This window comes from Artibeus jamaicensis, unplaced genomic scaffold (assembly GCF_021234435.1).
Source record: "Artibeus jamaicensis isolate MK-2021 breed Jamaican fruit bat unplaced genomic scaffold, CSHL_Jam_final contig_64, whole genome shotgun sequence".
Lineage (NCBI taxonomy): Eukaryota > Metazoa > Chordata > Mammalia > Chiroptera > Phyllostomidae > Artibeus > Artibeus jamaicensis.
In genome coordinates, this window is record NW_026521911.1 from 969,243 (window position 1) to 995,962 (window position 26,720).

Consider the following 26,720-nt stretch of genomic DNA (forward strand, 5'->3'; position numbering starts at 1 on the left):
CTCACCCGCCAGCCCCCACCTCAAAGGACTGTGTCTTGGAGCCCCAGGCAGCCTTGCCTCCTGACTTAACTGTGGGGTGCCGGGGTGCCTACGGAAGCATTTCCCTGTGCCCTGCAGCCTAGGAGTTCCTGGGGCAGGAGGTAGGGGAGGGACTGAGGGTTGGAAAACGTCAAGTAGAGCCGTAGTGAACAGGATGTGACTTGTCTCCTAAATTGGGAGTACGTGTCTGGTTTTCCACACCAGGAAAAACCCCCATGGGATTGGAGTGGACAGTACTCCTGACACATCCTCTAAACCTAGTTTAGTGCCATTACCTCCCTGGCTCTGCCCCCTGCTCTCCCATCTTGCTGACCACAGAAACCACAAACCTCAGTCACTTAGGTTTTGTCCTTCACACCTGATATACGCACGCATGCACTGGGTCACCAGTCTTTCTTTTTCTGCCTCCATGACCCTGGCAGTGAGTGCCTGTCTTCGGTTTTGTATCCCAGGTGCCTCACCTCATCCTAGTCCTGGCCCTGCCACAGCCCCAGCTCCATTTATTCCATCAGCAGCCAGGCTGGTCTTGCTGGGGCCAGTGCTGGGCCATTCACCCTCTTCCCTGGGAAGTGCCCTCCTTTTAGGGCGAGGGCACCAGCTCATGTTTTATGGTCTTTGCTTGGCTCTTGAGAGGTTCCTGCAGACAAGTCTGTGCGGTGCTATCAGTGCAGTTGCTGTGGCGTGGTTCACATGGGACCAGGCGTAGCCGGACCGAGCTTGTAGAGCTCCAAGAAGGGTGATCACGAAAAACAGGGCTCTTCAAGCTTCTTGGGAGCCAGGTAGAGGAATCTAGACTATCTGGAGAACCTAGACCTGCAGCTCTGGCCAAGGGGCTGGGTTGAGAGAAGTGAGAATCTGAGTTCAGGTGGTTCTGGGCAGGTGTTGGCTCAGTGGCTGGCGGAGTGGGGAGCCGAAGAAGATCAGGATGTGGATGGGCTGGGGGACACTGAACCTGAAATGGTCAAAGTAACCCAACACATTGGGGTCCCAGTGCCGAGGACAGTTGTCCCTTGAATATCAGTGTGATCCGCGAAAGAGACTTTAATACCCTCTGTGACCACGGGAGGGTGAGACTAAGGGTAGATCCAAGACCCCACCCGGTCTAATACCACCTGGAGAGTAGGTGTGCTAGGAGCTGCTGCCCACTGTGAACTCCGGCTCAGGCCCGGTGGGCAGGAACCTGCCAGGTGGCGCGTCGGGGTGTGCTGACTGCACACGTAGCCTACTGTGAGTGACTCGGTTAAATGGCTAGTGTAAAACTGAAAGTGAAATGGGGTGCGGGGCCAGCGCTTTCCCAGAAGGATTTCACTCCATCCTGCCTTTCTCAGAACCAGCTCTGGCAGTGAAGAGAGCCTTGTCTCCCTTTGTGACTGGTGAGTACCTGGTCCCTGTTTGGGCCCCGGTTTCTCTGTCCCTATGCTAAAGGGGTTAGGATGGACCGGAAACTAGCATGGTTGGTAATAAGAGCTTGGGTGGAAAAAAAACTGTCCCTGGAGGACACTCCAGCTTTGTTTCTGCGTGCTGAAGCGCTCCAGCCTCTGCTGGATGCCTGCCTTCCTGTTGTCATTTGGGACAGGTGGACAGAGGAAGTAGCAACCCCCGGCAGCCCACTGAAAGTCAGGCCTGAGCAAGGCTGTGCTCTCCACAGGGAGGAGAGGGCTGCACTCTCGTTCTCCACCCCCGGCCATCCCCAAAGAGGAGGAAGTTCATCACATACATATATAGAGCCAGGCACGCCAGCTCCTGACACATGCATCATGACCACGAGATGGAACTGGACACCAGGTGGGCCCTGGGGCTGTGTCTGGGGGAGTGAGTGGCAGGGAAGGGGAAAGAGGGAAGGGTTCTGGGAACAGTGGAGCAGTGTGGTTGCCCCAGGCCGTAGCCCCAGGTGGCTCTGTTCCAAAATCTTCCTGTGCTCCCTTCAAAAAGGGACAGGAGGAACGAGCTGAGGGTCCTGCCCCTCCAGATTCCTGGGCAGAGCCCATGAGTCTCTCGGCCAGGGCTGTGTCTAGGCAGCAACTCCCTCTCCAGTCAAGATCGGAGCCCGGGTGCTGAGCATTCCCAGGCAGTCCCTACAGCTGCTGCTCTGTGTCTTTTCCTCAGACACCAGCCCTTTGTGGGTCCTGTTTCTGTGTGCCCACATCATCTCCCACGTGGCCAGAGCCACGCCTGCACTTCAGGCCGTCACAGCTGCCACAGCCTCAGCTGGGATCACGAAAGACCCTTCTTCCTCCCGACCCCCAACTCTCACAACAGCTAAGCGCTGCTCAGCATTGGAGGTGACCTGGCCAGAAATGGAAGTCTCACTAAGTAAGGAGCAATTCTAAAGATTCCTAGGAGAGCACAATGGTAGGAGGGTGGGCTGTGGGCACAAAGGGTCCAAGGGGTTGACTCCCAAACGTACCCCCTTGCTCTTCTGTGATGTAGCTCCCCACTGACCTGACCAGCTTGGCGGGACACTCAGCTTTCTCCCTCTCCCACCCAGCATCATGCGTGTGGGCACACGCCCAGCTCCCAAGATGTTCCATATCAAATGTGACAGTTCAGTCATAAGGAAAGGTCAGAAGATGCCCAGTCTAGACTGCAGTGTGCTGCAAGGCCCCGCCCTTCTCACAGCCCACTTGCCTTCTGGCCACCTCAGGGAAGAAGTGGCCTACTGGGCTGTTGCCTTGGCTGGGGCTCCCAGAGTTAGTGAAGCTGGACACTGGAAAAGGTCATCACCTGAACCAAGGACCCCTTCCCAAACTCCTCGTGCTCAGCCCAGGGCCTCCATTGTAGACAGCTGCCTCTCCTCTTTAGCGAACTTGGCCACCTGGGTGGTGTGCAGGCAGCACTCTAAGTCCCTGGATTGTGGGGACTGCAGGGCGGGCAGGCCACAGGATGGCAGGGGGAGGGTCTGCTCTACAGAAGGGCTGACGGCAACTTGTATCCCTAGATGGAACGCTGACTTTGTCCTGTACCGCCTACAGCTGCTTCCACCACTTCAGCATCCTTTACTGGCTGGGCAATGGTTCCTTCATTGAGCATCTCCCAGGCCGGCTGCGGGAGGGCAGTACCAGGTGAGGGGTGTGGTGGTGAGGCCAACAGGAGGGAGGCGGCCTCTTGCGGTCCTCTCATGGCCTTTCTTCTCCACTCCAGCTGGGAGCACAGGGGCACAAGGACCCAGCTGTGGAAGACCTTGGTGCTGGAGGAGCTGAGCCCCGCCTTGCGCAGCACCAACTTCTCTTGTGTTTTTACCGATCCCGAGCACACTGTTCAGCGTCACGTCATCCTGGGCCATCTCCTGGTGAGAAAACTGAGGAAAGGTTTCCAGGGATAGGAGGAGCTCTGCTCCAGTGTGGGGAGGAAAGGGTGGGTGGGCTCCACCCACAGCAGTATCTAGCTAATGACAAACAGTCCCCCAAGTCCCCAAGCCTGAAATAGAAACTGCTAGAACTTTGGACTCCAGCAGAAGCGGCATGGCCTAGAGGAATGTGGCAAGAAATATCCCTTCCCCCTTGACTCTGTCCTTGTCTGCCTTCCCTTTCCCCAGGCTGGGCTGAGGAGAGTTGTCCCCCCCACTGAAGAAGCCCTCCAGAGGGTGCCCTCTGCTTCACCATCCTAACAGGTGAACTCTAAAGCCTGGTTGAAATGCCACCTCATCATTTAGGTCTAGGTTGTCTCAGCTCAGGCCACATCCTGAAGCAGCTTAGTTATATGTTATACTTGTAGAGGCATACCTCGTTTTACTGTGCTTCCTGAGTATTGCACTTTTTACAAATTGAAGGTTTATAAAAACCTTCCTGTTGAGGAAGTCTATTAGCACCATTTTTCCAACAGCATTTGCTCACTTCATGTCACATTTTGGTAATTCTTGCAATATTTCAAACTTTTTAATCATTATGTTTGTTATGATGATCTGTGATCCGTGATCTTTGATGTTGCTATTGAAATTGTTTTCAGGTGCCATAAACCACAGTATCAAAATGGCCTTAATTGATAAATGTGTGTTTTCTGACTGCCCTACCGACTGGCTGTTCCCCATCTCTCCCCGTCCTTGGGCCTCCCTATTCCCCCAGACAGACATACAGCGTTGAAATCAGGCCAGTCATTAACTCTACAGTGGCCTGTAAGTGTTCTAGTGAAAGGAAGAGTCGCTTGTCTCTCACTTTAAATCAAAAGCTAGAAATGATTCAGCTTAGTGAGGAAGGCATGTTGAACGCTGAGACAGGCTACAAGCTAGGCCTCTTGAACCAACAGCCAAGTTGTAAATGCAAAGGAAAAGTTGTTGAAGGAAATTAAAAATTCTACTCCAGTGAACACATTAGTAGTAAGAAAAGAGCCTTATTGCTGATAAGGAAAGTTTTAATGGTCTGGATAGATGAAACCAGCTACAACATTCCTTTAATCCAGAGTAAGGACATAATCATAATGCTCTTCAATTCTGTGAAGGCTGAGCGAGGTGAGGAGGCTGCAAAAGAAAGGTCGGAAACCAGCAAGGAAAGCTGTCTCCATAACATGAAGCAGCAAGTGCCGATACAGAAGCTGCAGCAAACTAACCACTAAACAGATTTTCAGTGTAGTCGAAACAGCATTCCTGTGAAAGATGCCATCTAGGACTTTCATAGCTGGAGATGAGAAGTCAGTGCCTGGCGTCAAAGGGTCTGATACAGCTGCTGACTTTGAGTTGAAGCATGTTCATTTACTGTTAGTCCTAAGGCCCTTAAGAATTATGCTAAATAATTCTCCTGTGCTCTGTTCTCTGCCAATGGAACATGGAAGCCTGCATGACAGCACATCTGTTAATATGGTTTACTGAATAGTTTTAGCCCATGGTTGGAACCTACTGCTCAGACAAAAGACTCCTTTCAAAATATCACTGCTCATTGACAAGTATCTGGTCACCCAAGTGCTCTAGTGGAGATGTATGAAATTAATGTTTTCATGCCTGTTAACACATGCTTTGCAATCCATGGATCAATGAGTAATTTCAACTTTCAAGTTTTTGCCATAGTGATTCCTCTGATGGATCTGGGCAAAGTAAATTAAAAACCTTCTGGAAAGGATTCACCAAGGTTTGAGAGGATTGACTCCAGTTTTGAAATACGTTCTAGTGTGGGTAGAATGCTGTCAAACAGCACTGCATACTACAGAGAAATCATCTGTGGAACAGTCAACGCTGGAGACTTCATTTTCTCATTTTAAGAAACTGTCACAGCCACCCGAACCTTTCAGCAACTGCCACCTGTATCTGTCAGGAGCCAACATCAAGGCAAAACCTTCCACCAGCAAAACCACTGCAAACCACTGAAAGCTCAGATGGTAGATAGCACTTTTTAATTAATGTGCATTGTTTCTTAGAAATGCTATTGCACACTTAATAGACTATAGTATGATATAAATATAATTTTTATATGTACCTGCAAACCAAAAAAAATCATGTAACTTGCTTTATTGTGATGCTCACTTGTTGCAGTGATCTGGAACCGAACCTACAATCTAAGTGACGCCAGTATTTTTTTTTCCTCTAATAAACTGTCCAGGGATATGGGCAGAGGCTGCTTCTGGTCCACAACTGTATCTCTGTCATATCCTGCAGGGACAAGGGGCATTCATGAGTGACTTTTCCATGGAGGCATGCCAACATCTTAGAAAATTTAGGCCATTTTTCCTACTCACAGAACTTGGCCTGTTCTAGTAGGGACTATGGGAAGGAGCTAAAGATAAAACCATATTCAAGGGACAGACGCCCTCAGAAAAGAACGGCCCATAATACTCCATGAGCAGAGGTCAGCCATGGAGTATGAGAAGATCCTCTGGCCCTAGAAAGGCCAGAAGGGACTTGAAAGAAGGCGGGTTCTGGAAGGCCCAGCAGGAACAAAGGTAAGCTCTAAAGTACCCAGATTTCTCTTCTTTCCAGCACAGATCAGGCAGCTCAGCAGTCAAGGGAGAAAAATAGACTTTATTTACAAGTAATAACATTTAGAAAAGATCCATCCCTGGCCCTTAAAAACCTTCCCATCCATCCAGGTCCCACCCCAGCACAAGTCTAGGAAAGGTGGGGATGAGCTGCCGCTGCTGAAGGCTATCCCCCCACCCACCCCAGCTGTCCTGGAAGAGAACATCCTCTGGGCAACTGTGCCCTTGGGTTGGATGGGAGCCCCTGGGGGTGGACGGTTCCCACCAGGTCAATGCCTAGTCCTGGGCTCTAAGAGCAAGGCCCCCTGTTAGCCTACCTAGCCACCAGGAATAGCAGGAACCAAGGTCTGTCTGCTTCTCCAATGGTCCCTTCTAGATCCAGAGGCTGAGAGGGACTGGCTGAGCCCAAAGACCCAGCCGCTGAAAGCCATCCTCAAATCTTGTGATAGAGAAGTGACTTTGCTTTACGAAAACATCAGGAGGCAAGGCAGGGAGAGGACCCAGACTGTCCAGGCTCCAGGCCAACTCTGAAGACCCATCTGTTCACCTAGTGAAGGCTCTGGTAAAGGTATGCCAGGCATCACTGCCTCGAGGGGTTTGGCCACTGTTGGCCTGGAAGCTGAGAGAAGGCACTGAGGGACAGTAGGAGGACCAGGCAAGGGCAGCATCAGGGACATAGGTGGGGCCGCTCACTGGTACTGGTCCTTTAGTGCTTTGCCTGCAAAAGAGAAACACAGTCAGTTGGCTGGATGAGACTTGTGAGATCAGCCTGCACCAGCTGCTCCCAGGGCCCCTGACTAGGATCCCTTCCATGGTATGGCCCTGGACAGATCCACCTTCAGGTTACCAGTTGCTGGATGTGTCCAAGCAGCTCAGGTTTTTTTTTTTTTTTTACTAGGAACTGATTTGTCCATCTCCACTCTAACAATAAGCAGCTAACCAAGATCAGGAGCACCTACTTAGCGCCCAACCTTCACTGGCCTAGCTGGGCCCTGCCCTGGGGCTGCCCCATGCTTCTGCGGGGCTTCCTGAGTTGAATCGTCCCCCTTCCCTGTCACTGTCTCCACCTTGCCCTTGGCCCGAGAAGTGGCAGTGGCGGCAGCAATGGCAGCAGCAGTGGCAGCGCTGGCTGTGGTGGTGGCAATGCGAGGAGAGCGACGGGTTCCACTGCGGGTGTTGGGGGAGGCCTTAGACAGGGCTTTCTTTGAGGCCCCCCTCCGCAGAAGGCTGTTCCCAAGCTTCTTGGGCGTGTTGAGGATGTTGAAGGCCATGGACTGGCGGCGGTCATCCTGTGGGAAGGGACTGTCAGATGGGGCTCACTGCTGCCTTTCCAGGGTCTCCCTTCAGCCCCCAACTAACCTGTTTGACAACAGCTGGGACTTTCTTCTGGGGCTCCGCAGTGCTCTGCTTTCGCCCTTCATGTCGGTCCCGGGGAGTCATGGGGCGTGGGAAACAGCTGGTGGGCTTCTTAGACTGTGGAGAAGAGGCCAGTTAGGCAGATGTCAGTAAGAGGACTTCACATCCAAAGCCAGGTGTCTCAGCCAAGTGGACCTTGTAAGTCAACTTGTCCAACCAGCAGCACATCCCCTCCGACCCCGAGCCAGAAGCCTCCACTTTCAAATCTGCCGAGCTGAACCTGACCGGGCAGGCTGTCAGGATAAAACATAGGAGCCAATGTCGCCTACCTCAGGGGTACCAGGGCCCTGGTGGGGTTCTAAGGAGACCCGTTTGCGTTGCCGGGTGGTGATGCCAGTGCCCTCAGCTATCTGGGTTGGCTGCATGCTGGCTCGGCGCAGGGTCTCCTGGGGGTCACCGGTTTTCATCTCCTCGTCTGTGATGGTAGCCAGGCTCAGGGAAGGCTGCATGGGGTGGAAGTGGTCAGTGGACCCAAGGTGTTGGGAGATGTAGCAGGACTGTCCCACACTCTTCACTGGCCTGGCATGTGGAACAGGTGGAGCCTTCCTGTCACAAAAGGCCTCCCTCCCCGTTGTCTTCCCTGCACAACGGCCACAGAAAACCAGTCCAAAACAGACTGCTCCAAGCTCCTGCCCACCCACAGTGACTTCACCCGAGCTCCCTCCCTACCAGCTGTTCCACTAGAAGCATCTACTCGCCTTCCTCAGGAGGCCAGAGACCCAGGGCACTATTACTTAAGTTAGTCAGCAAGTGACACTGGGAAGGAATGCCGAGAGGAAGAGGTGAGCCAGCACGGCCGGGTCCTACGCAGGTGACCTCAGCGCTCACCCTGGACTCAAGGGGATAGCAGGTCTTCAGGTGTGGGGGGCAGACTCGATTGCGCTGCTGCAGCTCTGCAATGCGGTTCCAGTCATCCAGCTGCTCAGGCTCGTCCTGGCAAGTGCCCATGTAGAAACTGTTCCTTCCTGGGGAGAGCAGGAGAAGCTGAAGCAAGAGGGGCTAGAAGGCCAGGAAGAGTGGGGGTGAAGGCAGCAAGTCTCCTACACCGCACCAGCCTTTGCTGCCACCACTCTGTCCACCTACCCAGTGAACCTCAAGCCCAGCAGCCCAGAGTCCTGCTCCTCTCAGAGCTGCAGGGGCAGGAGCAGGGCTCACAGACCATTTCTACCATGGGGGCTGGCTCACTGCCGTCTCCCCGGAGAGGTCATATATAGATGCTATGATACCAAGAGAATCTACTAGAGGGCCAGGAATTGATACCCAGGGGGTTGTAAAAGGAGACTCCCAGAAGAATCTAACGATAAATAACTGGCCAGTTTGGTCCTCTGGCAGCCCCTCACCACCTGAGAAAGGCATGAAGGACTTGGGACAGCCTCTGAGCCCCACTATTATGCTGGGACTCCTGGGCCTATTGTGCAGGCATTTCCAATTCACCCTCGCTGGACAGCCAAGGCCCTAAGACTGCAGGAAGGCAGCCAGGAACCTAGCCTTAGGTTTTTAAATGCTTGTCCTTTTGCTGTGCCACAGTGTGCTCCTAGTCAATATTTAGGAAGGGTTAGAAAATGGTCCCCTCACCTGGAGGGACCCCACTGGACACCCTGGCCTGGGAACGGCGAGCAGAGCTGCGAGTGGTGGGCCGGTAGCCAGGCAGGCTGAGCAGAGCTGAGTTGCCATCGTCGGGAGAGCCCAGGCGGGCTAGAGACTGGGTGGAGGAGGTGGCTCTTGGGCCTGCCTGGGAAGCAGGGGCAGACTGTGTGCTGTAGAAGGATGAGTTGGCGCTGTCTGGCTCTTCCACATCTGACTTCTGGAAGGAAGGATGAATTTGTTGTGGTGGGGTGGAGTGGGCACCGTGACACTGTTTAAAGAAGCCTCCCACTGTTCCCCCTTCCTGAAGCCCTCGGGTCCTACAGCACAGCCCTGCAAGTTTCCACACTGCTCTGCAAGGGTTCTTAGCTGGACATCTGCAAGAAGAGGGCTGCCAGAGTCCTGCATAGGTGCTAAGGGTATCGAGACTCTTTTCTACCTACTTTCCCACTGAGTCTATTTACAGTGCTTTGAGCGGAGGGAGGCAGAATGTATCAGGCTATTTTAGAAGAGAGATGCAAAGAAATTAAATGACTGGCCCAAGAATCAAGCAGCTAAGAAGTGCGAGGGCCAGGGCTAGAACTCATGGTCTCTTCCCTGAGCTAGTCGGGCTCATCCCATAGCTCTGGCGTCCCCCATCTCAAGCTTGCAAGGGTCCTAACCATCTCACACAGGGGTCTAACTCACGGCCCAGGATGACTGACTGCAACCAAAAACAATTATGAATTTATTTAAAACATGAGATTGTGTGTGTGTGTCACAGTGTATTTAATGTGTGGCCCAGAGGCACCAAGAGGATGGACACCCCTGTGAGCTTCTCCAGCTTCTTGGTAGGAGAGGACACCCTACACACAGAAGTGCTCCCTCTACACCAGAGGCACCTCTCCTTCCCTCCCTAATGTCCTTAAAATATGGAAACAAGGGCCAGAGCCCCCTAGGCTGGCAGGCAGCTCACTGGCAGTCACAACACATCTCAGCTACCCTGGAGTTGTGCTGGGAGGCCCCAGCTGAGCTACAACTTCTCCATATTCTCTCCCTTCAGCTTCTATAGGGACAGAGCTACACATGGAAGACTACCAGCCTTTGAGTCAGCAGACAGGCGTCCAATTACAGCCCTGCCCTTTTCTACAAAAGAGGCCTAAAATCCTTCTTAGAATCTCAGCTTTCCCTTCTGTAAGACATGGACTGGTCAGCCCTGTCTGCCTCTTAGGGCTATTTTTAGGACCCCGTGGCAAGGTGCCCTTGAGCAGACAGGAGCATTACTGTCCTGCAGCCCCAGCCCCAGGAGCCTGACCTTGGTCATGGTGATGTTGATGATCTGTGTAGTACGACGACGAGCAGAGCGGGTCTTCCGTCCCGAGTCCAGGAAGCTGTCTCCCAGGGAGTCCAAGCTGCTCTCCAGGGGTGGCTGACCCCGAGCAGGGATGGGGGTAAAGTAGAGACTTTCCAGGGATTCTACTTTGGGGGGCAGGCGCTGGGTGATGGGCGAAGCTGGCTCTCCAGGGATGCTGTTGCCATCTGGCTGGGTACGAGGCAGCTTGCTACAGGATAGAAACCTGCTGAGGTGCCATTCTTGGGGCCAGAGAGCATTCTATCCACCCCTTTACTATAAACAGACCTGGTTAAGCACCCCATGTTCTGACTTTTCAGAGGTACCAAGGAGAGCCCTTGACCTGGGCTTTCCGTCTCTGGTGAGCCCATCCACTCCCATGGCCCTTTGAACTTTTCAATACCGGCGACGGCCAGCCCTCTGCCTTAACCCAGACCCTGCTCTTCAGACCTATGTATCCGCTGTCTTAGACACCTCTCTGGATACCCACAGTTGCACCACAAGGAATATCTCCAACTAAGCCCATTTGTGTGTTCCTCTCCTGTCTCAGCTAAGGGAGGCCGCCTCCATTCGGGAGGCTGCCCAGCTATGAACGTGGGCACCATTCTGCCTCTTCCCTCTCCTATCAAACCAACTGGCAAGTCTAACCACACGTCTCTCTGCTCTCATGGCCTTCCCTGGTCTGCCTCATCTCCTCTCACCTAGACTGACAGCAACATCTGAGAGAAGCACCAGAGTGGTGACAGAAACAAGGACTTGAGCCAGACTGCCCAGCTTGAAGCCCAGCTCTGCCACTGTGGGTCCTTGATCAACTGACTGCCCTTTATGCCCATTTCATCTAAGTCAATTGCTGTTTTTTTCAAGAGCCTATAACAGTGTCTGATATGTAAAAATATTAAATAAAAATGTTTCCAGTCTCAGCTTCTGCACTGATTATAAGGCTAAGCTAACATGCAAATCTCATGTACTCAATTTCAAACCCTTCCGAGGCCCCTCAAAGCACCGGCCTCCATCAGTGGGCAGTCCGGCTGGCTCTGCCAACTTTACTTCCCAGCCCAAAGAGGCTCTTTCTTGGCCTTGGCTCTCACTGCTCTCTTCTGTCCACTGGGCACACATTTCTGTCACTTCTTTCAAGACTCAAGAGTGACAGCCTCAATGAAATCTTTTTGTTCTGAGAATCAGCTTCCAAAGGGCAAAGGGACCACACCTTTTATGTCACAGCTCCAGTGCCCAGGATAGAGCCTGATAAACAGTAGCCTCTCAATGGACAACGGACTGCGGGAAGAAGGGCGCCTCCTGACCTGGTGATAGTGAGTGGGGTCCCCTCTTCACAGCTCAGATCCAGGCTGTCAGTACTCAAGTCCAGCTGAGGCTTAGCCTGGGGCTCCCGGCTCTTTAAGGCATCAGTTGCCACCTGAAACTTGCCCAGGTCTCGAAGCTGCTGGTCAGCATGGGCAACCTGGGAAGCAGGGAGAGTGAAGAGAAGCCTAAGACAAGGGTGGCTTAGGAGAGGAGGGCACAAGGATCTATTATGGCAGGGGTAAGGGAGTCTGTCCAGCCAGATACTTACCTGTGCCTCCAGACTGCGCACCTGGGCAGTAAGGTGGCGGCAGGTCTGTTCAGTCTCCTTGGTCTTCAACCCAGCCTGCTGCAGCTCACGGCCCAGCCGCTCAGCTTCGGCCCTTAGCTCCTTGTTTTCCTTCTGCAGCTGCTCCAGGCCCCGCAGCTGCTCCTGCAATTCTTGGTTCTGCTGTTTCTTGGCATCATAATGGGTCTTAGCTTTCTCCATCTGTGTGGACAGTTAGGATAGGTGGGGGATAAGGGGGGGGGGGCAGCAGAGGGGGGGCAGAGTGGGCCAGGACTGGGCTCCTCACCTGCAGTTTGTAGTGCTCAGCTGCCTGTTCCTTCTGGCTTAACTGGACCTGCAGCTCATTCAACTGGGCTTGGAGGCGCTGGGCCTCCTGCTGGCTCTCCCCTCCCTGGGCCTGGAAAGCATGTGATGTGGAAGGCTGATCTGGGTGACCGGTCTGGCTGCTCCACCCAAATCCACGGACTTGCCCTGGCCCCTTGGGCTCTATGGCATTTTCTCAGAAAACAACAACAAAAAAATCCTTTTCTTACCACTCCCCCTCCCCCAACTTCAGCATACGCCTTTCAAGGGCCCACGGTCTGCAGATTTCCCATCAGCTCAGGCTGTTTCTGGTGGTTCTGACAGCCTTATCTCCCTTGAGATCAAGCACAAACTGTCCCATTCTCTCTCCCCCTAAGTACAAGTCTCCCCAAGGAGGAAGGGAACTGATGCTCTCACCTGGGTGCAGAGTAGGGAGGGGGCGAGGCGCTTGAAATATGAGCTCTCAGGACATGTGAATTCATTCTGGGAAGTAAGAGTAACTCTGGGAAGTAACTTTATCTCCATTTCAGAGTTTAAAAAATTGAGCTCAAGACATTTAAGTAAATTGGCCAGGGTCATAGAGACTAAATAGCAAAGTAAGGTCTGACCCTTGGTGCACCTGACTCCAAAGCCCGTGTGGACAGATTCATGGTGCTGGCACTGCCCCTTCTCCACACCAGACTCCTTGGAAACAAGGCCTGTGCCTGGTTCTAGGTCTACTTGCAATGCCAGCAAGTGCTTAGTTTGTGGTGATACTGGACAGGATCACCTGGCCTTTCCTCCCCTGCATCTCCTTTCCAGACCAGGAAGGCCCCTAAAAGGAGTATAACAAGCACCTGTTTATCACAGTCAAGACATAGCGTGGAGGAAGTACTTGGTAGTGAGCTGAGGAATCACAGTCCTCAGCTCCCACCAACTCCTGTGACCCACCAGGGCTCTAGTGAGTCCTAGGGCCACTGGTGTCAACTCCTTTGCTCCTAGCTAAAAGCTGTGAAGCCTAGGCTGCAAAAAAACAAATATTAAACCGAAGGTGACGATGTTGAGAGTGTTAAGAACATTAACTCGCATTGTAACATCACATGTCACTGACACTGCAGACCAGCACTATCCAACAGAACTTCCTGCTGCGGTGGCCGTGTTCCGTGCGCGCCCTGTCCAGTATGGTAGCCACAAGCCACATATGGTTACTGAGCAGAGTATATGTAGCCGGTGGGACTGAGAAACTGAATTTTTAATTTAATTTTCATTAATCTAAATAACCACACATAATTAATTACTGGCTACTGTAATTCGCAGCAAAGGTCTGAGGGATAGAAGTAGCTCTGGTCTTCCTTCCAGAGTTCCAAGAGGGCACACAAACGAGTTACAGGCAGGTCTCCTGAGGCAGCCAGGCCCCCGGGGGATGCTCCTGTGCTTCCACACCCACCGCAGCCCAAGGGCTTAGAGCACCTTCCCACCCGCCTCTGTCCCACCTTCAGCTTCTGCTGCTGCACCTTGCTGGCTTGGTCATGGTCAGCTAGCTTCTTACTCAGTTCTTCCACCTAGTGAAGTGGAGGAAAGGGAGAAGGGAAGTCTCAAGAGGCCTTCCCCTGGATGTGCAGGCAAATTATGGGGTATTCCCAGACCAGTTCCCAGTATTTTTAGAAAAAGAAACTCAGGTCCTTCCTCTGGCCTCCAGTTAGTGAAGAGCCTGCTGCCCAGGCTGGTTGGCAGGACCTGAGTGAGGCAAACCAACACAGAGGGGTTGCCAGAGCCACCTGCCCAGGCTCACCTCCACCCCCAGTCTGTAGGGTCAGAGGTCTGTAGCCGCCCCGGGATTCAAGAGAATCAACTCTGGGGAGCCAATGCCTTATCGCCACCCTACTGCGGCTACTGCCATTCCAAACCCCAACCTTTCTGGGTTGGAGACAGGAATAGGGGACCTAGCCTGTGACTTTAGCAGACACACTCATTCAAAAGCCATCCCTCCTCCCCCAAACTACCAAAGCAAAAGCCCACAGATGATCAGCCCTCTTCCCAATACCCACAGGCTGTTAGGGCTGGTGCTAGCAGTGTAGTTAGTGTGGGGATCAGACTGCTGGGAGACAAAGCAGGGGCAGCACATGTCCAAGCCCACCCCACTCCCACAGACAGGGAGAGTAAGCGGAGGGAGGGATGAGAGGGAGCATCACAGCCACAAGCGCCCCTGGCTCCTCCAGATTCCAGGAGCTCAAGCATCATCAGCAAAGGCAAGAGGCCCAGGCTCCATTGCTAACTGTTTGTATTCGGCTTGTCATCCTGGGCTCCTAGAAGAAGGTGATGAGAGGAGGGGAAGGCTCAATTCCTCTGTGACTGCAGTGACAGTCACAGGCCTGAGGTGACTGCACAGGACAGATGACAGAGAAATGGTGCTCCTACTAAATACTAGCTCGATAGCCTTGACATCTAGGGCGGCACAGAGACCCTTGTGAGAGCAGCACAACAGACCCTGACACCCTCTGTCTGGCAGAGGCCCCTCCTGCTCCTCTCAACCTTGGCCTTCTAGTCCCCGGACATCTTTATTTCATGCTCAGGGTTAAGGCAGACAACCTGAGTTCACAACCCTCCCTAACCTGTGAAGGAGTCCTTGCTCATCACCTTCCTAAGTGTTGTGCTGAACAAGGCCCACAGTCATTCTGCTAATCCTCCACTTCGCTAAGGACCCAAACATGGAAGAGAACTTCGAGGTTTGGGAATCCCAAGAATTGTCTGTGCTTGTTTCGGATACGGGAAAGATGGAGCCTACCCTGCCCCTCATCCCTGACGGAAAGTACAGAAAGGTGGAGAGGCCGACCTGGGATGGGTGGGATGGGGCCTGAGAGAGGGCCCAGCACACCGCACGCCTGGGCAGCCTGGGCCTTGGATTCCACGGCTTGACCCTGCCCCCTTCACAAACAGTTCACAACGGGAGCTGGCGGAGGCAAGCTGCAGCCGGGGTCATGCACCAAGACTGGTTACCGCTTAAGCAGCCAGCATTTAGCAAGAACCCCAGGCATTACCTGCTTAGTTTGCTCTCTCTGAAATACCTCTAGCTGTTCCACCTGTGCATGGGGGAGGAGCAATGGAGACAGTGAGATGGGCGCTGCAGATGCATGGTCCTGCTGTGACGCTGACCCCATTAAGGGTCTGGCACTCCCCCTCCCCCCAAGGAACCAGACTTCTAATAATTTTTAAAATGACAGTTTGGCTCATTCTAGTCTCCTGTGGCTTTTGGGGCCTCTACTGCAGATATGCCTCCAGAACGGGCAATGGCCTTCAGTTTGACTCTCCAGGGACAGTCTTCAGGGAGGGAGAAGGATACTGGTATTTTTTAGAACATGGGGTAACAGACTTGAACTCTGCCAGCCACCTCTCCTCTGCTACACAGAGTGAGTAGAGACAAGACACTGCAATAATGTGGGAGCTTAAGTCCCTGGGGTGCAGAGGAAATGTCCCCTATCTCAGGTCCAGTCTTTGAAGTGTCACTGAACTGGATGCCTTACCTGGGCAGTGAGTTTCTGCCTCTCTTCCTGGAACCGCTGTCTTTCCTCCAAAACCTTGACCTTGGCACCCTCATACTTGGCAGTCATCACCTCCAGCTCCCGGGCAGTGCTCTGTGCTTCCCGCTGCATCTCACTCAGACGGGCCTCAGCATCAGCACGCACAGTTGCCAGCTCCTGTTCATACTTCTCCCGGGCCTGGTCCAGCTCCACTTCCAGAAACTGCCGGCCAAGACTGGCCCTCTCGCCCAGCCCCCGGTTCTCCTCAGCCAGCAGGCCATGAGCTTCCTTCAGCATGCTCAGCTGCTCTGCATAGCTGGCCTTCTCCGCCCGCAGCTGCTGGGCTGCTCGCTCTTGCTCTGCCACCTTCTGTCGTAGGGGCATCAGCTCCCCAAGCTCCCGCTGGGCCCGCATCAGCTCTGCCCGCAGCCCACCAGCGGCCTGCTTGCTTTGCTCCAGCTCCTCACGATGGCGTTTCTCGGCAGCTGCCTGCTCAGCCTGCAGCTGCTGGCACAGGTGCTTGGCAGGCAGCAGCTCACTCACCAGGGCCTGTGTGCTGGTGTGCTCGAGCTGCAGTGCAGAGAGGGCTTGCTCCTTCTGGAAGAATTTCTCCTGCCATGCCTTTAATTCTTGGCCCAGTTCCTCTGCTCGCTCTGCCTGTGAGGCCAGCTCCTGTCGAAGGTTCTCTGAAGCCACCCGTTGTTTCTCTGCCTCTTCCCGAAGAGTCTGGACCTCCTCCCGCAAAGCAGAGCTGCGTTCAGCGGCTCTGGCACTGTTGCTGGCTGTCTCTGCCTGGAGTAGACGCAGCCTTTCCTCCAGCTTCTGACTCTTTTCTGACTCAGCTACAACAAGCCGCTTCAACTCCTTGCTCTCGCCCTCCTTCTCCAGGACCTGGCGGTTCAGGATAGACACCTCCTCCTCCAAGCTGCTGATGAGGCTGTTTTTCCTCTCAGCCTCCTGCTGGCCCCGGGCCACCTGAGCCTTCCACTCATCTTCAGCCTTGGTGTGGTCTTGGGCCTTGTTGCGGAGGGTGGCCAGTTCCCTTTGTGCTGAGGCTAAAGTGTCCTTACTGCGCCCCAGCTCCTGGACCTTCTCCTCTAACTGGCCCCGCAAAGTCTCCAGAGCAGCAGCTCGCTCCATCTGGGAGGCGCGCTCAGACTCTAAGCTGCGCTCCAGGCTGGACGCCTTCTCCTGATGCTCACGGCACTGCTGCTCCAGCTTGTTTACCTCTGCCTGCAGAGCCTCTAGGTCAGGGCCTCTTCGCTTGGTCTTTCCAGAAGCCTCGGACTGGGCTCCTGACCCAGAAGTGTCTTCCCCACTGGCTGTCCCTAGAGACTGCTGGTGCTCCTCCTCCTTGGCCAGCTGTTTCTTCAGTTGCTCCACAGTTTGGTGAAGCTTCCCCAGCTCCATTCTCTGGGCTTCCTCCTGCCCACGAAGCTTGGCCAGCTCCTGGTCCTTCCCTTCCTTTTCCCTCAAGGCATGGGCCAGTGCCTCTTGCAGGGTAGCAAACTCAACACGCTGCTCATTGAGGGCATTCTGCAGCCGCATCTCAAGCTCTGCCTTGGCAGCCTTCTCCAGTACAAGATCGGCTTGGGCTCGGCCCCGCTCCTGGGTCAGCCGGGCCACCTCCCGCTCCTGCTTCCCACGCTCCTCCTGCTGCTGTCCCTGGCTCTCCATCAGCGCAGCCCGCAGCCTCTCCAGCTCACTGACCATTTGCTCTGCCTCACGCTCCATGGCCTGCAGTGCAGCCTGTGTGCTGCAGAACTGACGTCCCTCCTGCTCTTCCAGCCACTCTGATTCTCTGTCTCCTGCCCTTGGGGGCTCCTTGAGTAGCTCACAAGAGGTTGTTTCCTGCTGTTCACCTGCCTTGCGCACCAAAGCCTCCAGGCGGGCCACCTCCTTGCTGGTGGCAGCCATCTTCTCCTGCAGAGTGGAGAGGTCATCTGCAAGTTTCTGGGCCCTGACCTCCTTCTCCTGGACCTGCTGGTGGGCTCTGGCCAGGCTGGCATGGAGCTGGGCTAGTTCACTCTGCTGCCGGCCTATCTGGAGTTCGCTGTGGGCTTCTATCCCTGCCACCTTCTCCTTTGCCTCCTTCAGCTCCTGGCGGGCCTTCTCACATTCTTCCTTCAGGGTCATCAGCTGCTCCTGGAACACGGCACCATACTGGGCCTCCTCTTGCTGGCTATCCTCGTACCGCTTACGCCAGGCGGCCACCTCCTTGACAAGCTGCCCACACTCACTCTCAGCCTCACGCTTGGAGGCGACAGCCTCTGCCAACTCTTGCCGCAGGGCTTCCATCTCAGCCTGATGGGCCTCTCCAAGCTGCTGTAATCGAGCCTCCAGCCCTTTGCGACCAGCCTTCTCTTCTTCTAGCTCCTTCCGTCCCTGCTTATGTTGCTCCACCAGGCTTCGGGTCTCTGCCTCCAGCTTGGAGATACAATGCTGCTGCTCTTTCAGGGCGTCTGCAGCCCTGCGCTTCTCCTCCTCAAGGCTGCCCTTAGTGATCTTCAAGGACTCTTCAAGGGCCTGGGCTTGCTCCTGGAGCTGGTTCTTCTCCTGGGCAACCTTTTCTCTCTCAGTTGCTTTTCGCTGCTCAGACTTCAGTTGAGCCTTTAGCTCTGCCACTTGGGCCTGGGTCTCACACTGCTCCCGGCGGGCTGCCTCAATGCAGGCGTGGAGTTCCTCCACCTTCTGGCTCAGCTCTGCTTTCTCCCGTTGGGCCTGTGTCACTGAGGTCTGGGCACTGTCCCGGGCTTCATTAGCAGCCTGAAGTTGCTGTTGCAGGACCTCTAGCTTGGCAGCCTTCTCCTTCTCCAATGCCTCTACTTGCTGAAGGGCTGAATCCCTCTCCCTTAAGGAGGCCTCCCGCTCCTCAGCAGCAGTGGCCAGTTGCTGAGCATGGTCTTTCCTGGTGGCCTCCAGCTCCTTGGTGGTCTCCTCCAACTGCTGCTCCTTCTGCTTGAGGGTGGCGCTGAGCTGTTCTACCTGGTGGCAGAGGCCCTGGGAGGCCTGTTCTTGCTGTTGGATGGTCTGTGCGAGCTGGGCCTGCTCCTTTTTGGCCTGCTGCTTTAGGCCTGCTAGGTCTTGATTCTGTTGCTGGAGAGTGGCATTGAGGGTGGTGAGCTCAGAGGACAGCGTGGCCACCTTGGCTGACAACTGGGCTTCCTGAGCCTGGGAGGCCTGCTCCAGCTCTTCCTTGGCCTGGCTGACGTTGGACAGGGAGCTCTGCAGCTCCGCAATCAGGCCGGCCAGCTGCTGCTTTTCTTCTTCAAAGTGGCCCCGCTCCGCAAGCAGCTTGGCTTCCTGCTGGCCCCGCTCAGTCTCCAGAGCCTCCACCCTGGCTTGGAGCTGGGTGTTCTCTGCAGCAAGAGTGGCTGCCTCTTGCTTCAGGGTTTCCAGCTGGTGAGAGAGACAGAGGCAAACTGGAATCAGCATGACTCCTCAGGCACCACTGCCCCTCTGGGAACTGAGGGCTGCCTGGAACCTGAACATACTGAACACAGGCCCACACCAACCCCAGTGCGCAGCACACAGGTCTCACGGCTGCCCTTGCGCACTCCTACCTGCAAGACATCACCCAGCACCTCGCCCTTCTCCTGGGGTGGGTTCTCCTGCAGACGGGCCAAATGTTCTTCCTGCTGTGAAAGTTTTCCCTGAAGGATTTCATTCTTCTCTTCAAGGCATTTCTGGCAGTAAACAAGAGCTCCATGTGAAGAGAGGTGGAACAGGTACCCAATGACCCCACAAGCCCTTGTGAACATCAACAAAACAAAGGAGCCTACCACCTTGTAACCAAGATCTCCTTTTGCCCTGGCCTAGAAAAACCTCTCAGAAATCATGAACCTGGGACCATGAAGGGCCTTTCTAGCCCTAGTTCCAGGGCTGAATCAAGTCACATGACCTGCTGTTTTCTACGCCATAGAGCGTACTTCAAATTTCCTTACTATACCCTTCCTCAGAGAAATCTTGGTTTCCAGATTATCCTAACACCCACCCAGCTTAAAAACATACCCTGCATCTCTGGACATCAACAGCAGCGGCAGCCACAGCACGGACCCCTCCCACACCCCCACTTCCCCTTGCTACCTGCTAAGAAGCACCTACAACAGGCCAGGCACTGTGTTGGGTGCCTCCCTGAATTTCTAATCCACACAACAGATCCGAGAGGTAGCTACTGTCCCTCTTTTGGAGAGCAAGAATCTGAAGCTCAGGTGTTAAGTGCTTTACCCCAGAGCTATATGGTTAATAAGTGGCAGAGTGGAGTTCCTAATAAGAGCAGTAACAGCAACTAATTCACTGAGAGCTTACTTTGCACCACACCATGTGTTAAGTGCTTTCTATGTATTATTATCTTACAATGGTTGATGAGGCAGCTACTCGTTCTTTTTCCCATTTTCAGGAAAGGATGCTTAGAGAGAAGGAGATCAAGTAACTTGTCCAAGATCCACACCTTGTAAATAGCAGAGACAGGATTCAAAGGTGTATTGGACTGACAAGCCCACAACTTTTCCATTATAGCACACTATTAAACCTTGAACAGAAGTCAGCTTAATTCCCAAAGGCCCAAAAGAAGAGAGCAGCAAACAGAATTTAACTTTGAACATGTGATCAAGATGGTGGCCCTAACACCCCAAAAGCAGAGGGTTACCTTGTCCTGCAAGGCTGTGCTGAACTCCTTCTCCAGGTGGGCCTGCTTCTCCACCCAGTCCTGGGTGGCCCTGCTGTGCTCCTCTGTCAGGTCGTTGAGGGCACCCTGTAGCTGCTGTAGGTGACTGGCAAACTCACGCAGCTGAGACAGACAGACGGAGAGCCCCACCACCCAAGGTCAAAACTGGCACTGCCACTGCTGTTCGCTCCCTGAACTCCAAGAGCTGGATGTCTCTGATGGTCCTTTCCACCCTCCTCACACCAATCACAAGGAGTCACATCCCTAACTCAGGACTGCAAGTCAAAATTTAAAACCATAACCCAGTCCCTGGTAGCAGCCAATTATGGGACAAGGAAAGGGGCAAAGTATGCAGGTCTCTGGAGAGACAAGAGTGCAGGACAGGTGCCAGGGCAGCCTTCTCAACCTCTCTTGGGGAACTGTCCAGAAAAACTCAATCCTAAGGGGCCTCTAGGTAGGGGACAAGACTACCACCCTCAACAGGCACCTTAAAGGAAAGGTCTCCATTCTCCTCAGAAAGTTGGTTAATTTTGCGATCCATCTGGCTCTTCTCTGTCTTCAGATCCTGGCACTGCTTCAGCGTTTCATGAAGCCGCACGGTGAGGCTATGAGACAAGGGAGCAGTGATAAGAGAGTGTATCCCCCATGGGTACAGGCGGGGCAGGGGGCTGGGAAGGTAGGCGAAGAGAACTCTACCTCTCATTCTTGCCACGGAGCTCCTCAAGCTCCCTGGGCTCCAGCGGACTGGCCGCCTGCTTCTCGCTCAGCAGAGCCAGGCGGTCAATGCGCTGCTGCATCACGGCTATCTGTGCATCTGGGCCAGGCAAGGGGAGGGGAGAGGAGAGGAGAGTCAGCACAGAACTAAGGGGAGGAAGGAGAGCAAGGAGGAGACGTCCAATCTGTGGGAAAGGGGTGTGGGGCAAGGACATAACCAACATCCAGGTCAGCCTGACAGGCCCAGGGCCAGCAGAGGGGACAACACAAGGAGGCAGAGGGGCCATTCCTCAGACAAGCCATGGGTTCCCCGGACAGAAACCCCAGACACTGTCCATGTATACGTATCTGTGATGTGCTAGGCACCCACCCCTCTCAGTGAGGAGCTTGCGGTTTTCAGCCAGCTCTAGCTCCAGCTCATCTCTGTTATTTCTCTCATCTGCAAGCTGCTTCTTCAGCCGTCTCATCTGGAATTGTGGGGTCTGCAGGATGTCTCCCATGGGGGAGGCTGGAGAACCTGAGAGGAAGCTGAGGAAAGAGATGGCTCAGATGCCATGAGCCTGAGATACGAGGCCTGAAGTGACCAGCAATAGGCAGGGATGGGGCAGCAGTGTGCTGTGGATGTGAGTGCTGGCTGGGAGGCCCAACACGCGGGTTCTGTCCACAGTGCTGACTCATGTCCCATGACATGACCTTGAAAAAACCCTTCTCCTTTCTCCAAGCCAAAAAAAAAGGGGGATGAGGGGAAGAGAGGGGAGATGCACTTTCCTTACCTCTGCAGATAGACACCGAGAGAAGGGACTTGCGTGTAATCAACAAAGGAAGGGATTCCACAAACAGGGAACAGCCTCTGAGAGAGCCCTTCTGCCTGAGGCAGATCCCAACCAATTCCCCCAATTAGCACTGCAGCAGGTGAGGACCTCCCAGAGCTACAGGCTGCTGCGAGCACTCTCTGATGACGCAAGGGGCTGCTCAATGGCTCAGTCTCTAGGATGGCAGGACTTGAGGACGGGGTGTTGAGGCCCTGTCCCAGGAACGAGGCTCAGCACATACTTGTTCCCACTGGAAGAGGCAACCTTCTGTAGCTCCAGAAAGTGAACCTCCCTCCTGGCCTGGTGGCTGGGTGGGGAGAGCTCTTCAGAGACGGTGCTGGAAGGGAGTGGAGCTGGAGGGAGGAACAGACAAATCACAGGTTAGTAAGAGGGTGAATGGAGCTGCATCTTTCTAATGCAATTTGAAAATCCTTAGTGGGAATGAATTTTCAGACACTTACATGTGAGCTATAGGGGGCAGCCACTAGGCAGAACCTAAGCAGGATCTCCTCTCAGCCCAAAGACCTCTTGGGTCACAACCACTGGCCTCCTTTCTGAAACCATGCAGCACCAGCACATCTTTCTCAAAACCTGTTTCCTTGATTGCATGGCCACTTTCACGTGGCTCTACCTCTGAACACCCAGTGCTCTTAGTCTCCCTCATCGGCTCCTCCACTCACCCTCTGAGCCCCCAGAATTCGGAGGTGGCCTCCTTGCTTTGCCCACAGTGCCAACAGTTCAATGGCCAGCCATACACTGATCTACAAACCCATAACTTGGCCCAGCACATTTCCCCTCACATTTCCCGCTTCACCTGAAAGGCTCACGAGGAACCTGAATACGGGGAACATCAAATTTAGCAGCTGGACGAGAATTAGCCTAGACTCAAGGCTGACACCCCATCATGAGTAGACGGCCTCTTCATCAGAAGAAAAGGACTTCCAGCAGACACTTGGCAGATTCAGTATCTCTCTGTTCTAGCACTTACTCCTCCTCATCATACCAACTGGTTTATGTATCCGCCTTCCCACCTAGAACAAGAGCTTCATGGGGGAGGGGGGAGCCATCTCTTATAACTGTACTCCTAGCTTGTACACCTGGAGTAATGATTGTTTAAAAATCGAAGAACAAAAGAGGGTGTGTATGAGTGTGTAGGGGGGAGATCAAGGAGAACCTAATAGCAGACATGATCACTTCTTTAAAAAGTCCTGCCTGGTGGCCAGGAGGAGTTCTGTAGGAACCAGGATGATGGCACCAGAGTCCAGAAAGCAACCTCCTCCATTAGTTTTCCTGAGCACCAACTCTGCGTCTTATTTTGGGGCCAGAAACAAGCCCCGAAGGCACTTCTCAGGATCCCAGCAGCACCCAGCTCAGACAGGAGGGGATCCTCAGAAGCACTTCCTATTTACCTTTTTGCAAGAAGTTCTCTAGGTCCTCATTCAGGTTTAGTCCATCTTCATGGTCCAGCACAAACTTGAGAATGGCGGCCAACTCAGACTAAGCCATGGAGAGAAAGAGCAATATTTAGGTGTTAGGGAGACCTAAAGGGACAGAGGGCACACCCTGGCATCGCCAGCCCCACGAGCCTGCTGGAGCCCATTCTTCCTCTAAGAGCAGGAAGCCCCATGGTCCAGCCAAGAATATTCCACTAGAGACGTGTTTGCCTCACTTGCTCCTGCCCCGTCTCCTCCCCTAAAGATCACCTGGGGTGAGTTTCTAACTGACTTCACTCCTGACCACAAGAGAAGACAGCAGGCAAGGGAAGCAGTGTGCTCAGAAAGCTTTAACATAACTATGTGGGCCTCGGCCTCTTTCGGCTGACCCTCACTGTTGTTCTCTGTCTGGGTATGAACGCCCCTGGGGCTCAGCCAGAGCTTATCCACCAGCTCGGCTGGAAAATCTTCCCTTCTCTGTCAGAAAGCCAAAGTTACAGAGCTGATTTAATTTTCCCAGCCAGTTCTGCTGCGGTTCCTTATGCCTTCTTTACCAGGTCTATGAGCAGCATGGGGCACAGAGAAGGCTGAAGGGGGAAAGGAACCACCTACTCGTTCCATGCCACTCCAACTCCAACCCCAAGACGAGCCACGAAATGGGATGATTCGACATTTCTACCACTATGTGAAAGGCCACAGCTCTCTGGACACTGGCCCACCCGTCCCCTACGTTACCCACTCTGGCATCCCAGCTGCTTCTGCTCTGGGAAAAAAAGAACGCAGGACGCGAGGCCAACACCAGAACTACATGGTGGGGAGTTCCAGGAAACCGGGTCAATTCCCTCTACAATGAAGCAGACACACCAACTCCTCCTCACCTGGGGACCATGTAGAGGAGGAGAGAGGAGGTAACCTCTCTGAACTAGACTGTCAAGGTGGACAAAGATGTTCTCTCTCACTAACCCCTTCTACTAGAGGAAAAGAGGAATAAATGGAGTGACAATGTGTGTAAAAAACATACACACACACAGAGGAATACATACATGAAGAGAGAACAATTTCTATGTAGCATCCAAACAATAGTTTCAGGTACAGTTAAATATGAAAAAGGCTTGGAAGTATATCCTTTAAAAGTCAGCAGTTATCTCTGGAAATGGGATTACTGGCAACTATTATTTCCTTCTTTGTGCTTTTCAGTATCTTCCAGACTTTCTATAATGAATGGCTGTGACTACAACATAATTTTTCTAAAACATTATGTGCTGTTTAAAGAAAATAGGTGGGATGCGGTGAAATGCGTGCCAGACCTGCTAGGTGGAGTGGAGACACAAGGGCTTACCTGAATCTTATATTCAAACTGTTCCCAGTCCCTGGGACTTTTGGAACTCATGGTAGACTGGTACAAGAGCAACATGGTTATCTGGAAGCCAAACAGGAGGCAGTCACTGAGTGGGGCCTGTCTCTCTCCTTACTGCCCCACCCCCACCCCCAGGCTCTTTTCGCTCTTCTGGAGACTCTTCCAAAGCTCCTAGAACTCAGCAACCTCAGGCCAGGATTCCTGCACAGCTAAATACCTGGACTCATGGAACCTTCTAGGCCAGCACCCTGATAGGAGAGGGAATGATGTAGACTGAGATAAAAAGAAAAATATGACAATAGCCAGGTGAAGCTTGATTCCTGCCAGGTCTCCATCGAGACCCACGGGAATGGCCTAATACACCTCTGTCACACGGCATGGTCTCCTAGAATCTCTGGGCTAAATTAGCCTCTCCCTCATCCAGATGGCTGTCAAAACCTACCTCAAACCTCCACAAGCCCCCAGAATTAAAGCACCCACCACTTCCCCCTGGGTTAAAAGAAGGCCCTGCAGGCCCCTCCGGTGCCACCCTCACACCCCCAGTCTGCTGTTCTATAGGTACCTTGGCCAGTTCCAGCTCTGACCCCTCTATGGCCTTCTGCACTGACACCAGGCATTCCGGGGAAGAGGGATGTTTTCGGTTTTCTGTAATGACAACAATGGAGAAAACAGGGTGAACTACCTGGGGTCCATCCCCAAGACCCTCAGAACATCTCAGTCAGAGCAAATCATGTCTCTGGTAGAGGACTCGTTACTCTTGTGTCCTCTCTCCAACATACTCGTTTCTATAGGAAGTGAGTTCCATTCTGGGTCAGTCCAAGGGCTACAGGGATAGTTCACGAAGGAAGCAGGCTGGATTCACAGCAGCTCTGGGGCATGGCACTGCACTCACGCGTCCACACACGAACTCCCCCTTGGCCTCACAGAGGAGCCCAAAGATTCCCGGTCACCCTGGACCTGCCTTCCAACTAAGGTGGCAGAAGAAACCTGCAGCTGCGTCCCACGAGGAGGACTGGGGACATCTGGTTCTTGTGCTGCCAGAGGGTCTGGGCTCTGTTACTAACATCTTGCTTATCTAAATCCATTTCACCTTTCCTTTCATTCTCTTGAGGTAGAGATGGCAGATAGCGCTGGTAACAAAGTGAAGACTCTGTGGCCAGTGCTGTACACGGGAGGGAAATGGATGAGCGCTGTGCCAAAGCTCTACACGTTTTCTTATTTAACCTACCCATGACCTAGAGCAATTATCATCTCCATTTGGCAGATGGGAACCTATATCCAGAAAACAGTGAGCAGAAGGGCCAAGAGCTCAACTTAAATCTGCCTCGGCCCCCCAGTACCTACCGCCTAAGCAATTAATTCGAAGTTATCTGAGGAAATGTTTTTCTTGCAAGGGAAAAAGCGTAACATGGATGCTTCCATCTCCACCATCTCGTCACAGTGAAGGGAAATGGGAACCCAAGGTGATGAGTCCCAGAAACCGACCCTCTGCCTATACCTGGATCTCTGAGATAGGCTCTGGGACTGAAGGGACACGCTTCTTAACCTCAGCTGGCGTGAATGCCACCAGGCCTAGGGAAGCTGACCCCATTGTATTAATCTCTGTGGTGCAGAGTAGACAGCCCTGAACCTTTGCTCCTCCAGACACCTCTTAACTGGTTCCTCTGGACTCCCAAATCCCTAGAGTTCAGGAAGCAGCTCCTTCCCAACTACATAAGAAAGGTACTTACTCTGCAGAAAACTGCACACAAAGTTCAGTCTCTCTGGCACCGGCTGCTGCAGGAGTCGCTGCCCCTCTTCAGTGCCATGGCTAGAAAAAGAGCAAGTACTAGGACCAGAGCATTTAGCAACCCTCCCCTCCTTGCTACTGCATTACATACTACCTTCCCATTTCTTCAGCCTTGGCCTGTACTGCATCTGGGAGAACCAGACCAGATGCTAGAGACAGGGGAGAAGATACCAAGACACCATTTCCTCAGAAGAAACTGTGTGGCAGGTGGGGAGTGCGGAGGTGAGGCAATAGGTCCTTCTGGAAAAGATAGCACTCTGCCACCCCATTTGTGAATACAGCCACATACCA

At 53.4% G+C, this 26,720-nt stretch overlaps 2 protein-coding genes across 8 annotated transcripts in view; one reads left to right on the top strand and one right to left on the bottom strand.

Annotated features, from left to right (window-relative positions):
- Positions 1-1,472: 1,472 nt before the first annotated feature.
- Positions 1,473-11,378, top strand: IL18BP (interleukin 18 binding protein). 4 transcript variants are annotated; one of them, XR_008392577.1, is made up of 7 exons: positions 1,473-1,824; positions 2,146-2,352; positions 2,978-3,101; positions 3,181-3,328; positions 3,575-3,649; positions 4,474-5,904; positions 6,839-7,009. XR_008392577.1 is itself a non-coding variant. In XM_037135685.2 (6 exons), the coding sequence occupies exons 1-5, from the start codon at positions 1,473-1,475 to the stop codon at positions 3,644-3,646; spliced, it is 903 nt and encodes a 300-aa protein (XP_036991580.2). In that variant the 3' UTR covers positions 3,647-3,649; positions 10,976-11,371. The 4 variants fall into 4 exon arrangements, 1 of the variants encoding a protein (XP_036991580.2); XR_008392579.1 differs by having other exon boundaries at positions 5,621-5,904; XR_008392578.1 differs by lacking the exon at positions 6,839-7,009 and adding an exon at positions 10,976-11,378 and having other exon boundaries at positions 3,575-5,904.
- The window catches only part of NUMA1 (nuclear mitotic apparatus protein 1), an 80,095-nt gene continuing 59,338 nt past the window's right edge, over positions 5,964-26,720 (bottom strand). For 3 of the 4 annotated variants that reach the window (XM_053670818.1, XM_053670820.1, XM_037135680.2), the window contains exons 4-26: positions 26,371-26,450; positions 25,203-25,285; positions 24,623-24,703; positions 23,260-23,347; positions 22,092-22,203; positions 21,409-21,566; positions 21,021-21,138; positions 20,812-20,929; positions 20,307-20,447; positions 19,222-19,344; positions 15,662-19,057; positions 15,179-15,220; positions 13,634-13,702; positions 12,145-12,255; positions 11,841-12,059; positions 11,572-11,729; positions 10,235-10,481; positions 8,932-9,160; positions 8,185-8,321; positions 7,626-7,799; positions 7,300-7,413; positions 7,008-7,229; positions 5,964-6,658 (exon numbers count right to left, since the gene is read on the bottom strand). In XM_053670818.1, the coding sequence (XP_053526793.1) occupies positions 6,647-6,658; positions 7,008-7,229; positions 7,300-7,413; positions 7,626-7,799; positions 8,185-8,321; positions 8,932-9,160; positions 10,235-10,481; positions 11,572-11,729; positions 11,841-12,059; positions 12,145-12,255; positions 13,634-13,702; positions 15,179-15,220; positions 15,662-19,057; positions 19,222-19,344; positions 20,307-20,447; positions 20,812-20,929; positions 21,021-21,138; positions 21,409-21,566; positions 22,092-22,203; positions 23,260-23,347; positions 24,623-24,703; positions 25,203-25,285; positions 26,371-26,450 (6,232 nt within the window). In that variant the 3' untranslated portion in view covers positions 5,964-6,646. The remainder of the gene's footprint in view (positions 6,659-7,007; positions 7,230-7,299; positions 7,414-7,625; positions 7,800-8,184; positions 8,322-8,931; positions 9,161-10,234; positions 10,482-11,571; positions 11,730-11,840; positions 12,060-12,144; positions 12,256-13,633; positions 13,703-15,178; positions 15,221-15,661; positions 19,058-19,221; positions 19,345-20,306; positions 20,448-20,811; positions 20,930-21,020; positions 21,139-21,408; positions 21,567-22,091; positions 22,204-23,259; positions 23,348-24,622; positions 24,704-25,202; positions 25,286-26,370; positions 26,451-26,720) is intronic. The other variant, XM_053670821.1, reaches the window with a different exon arrangement.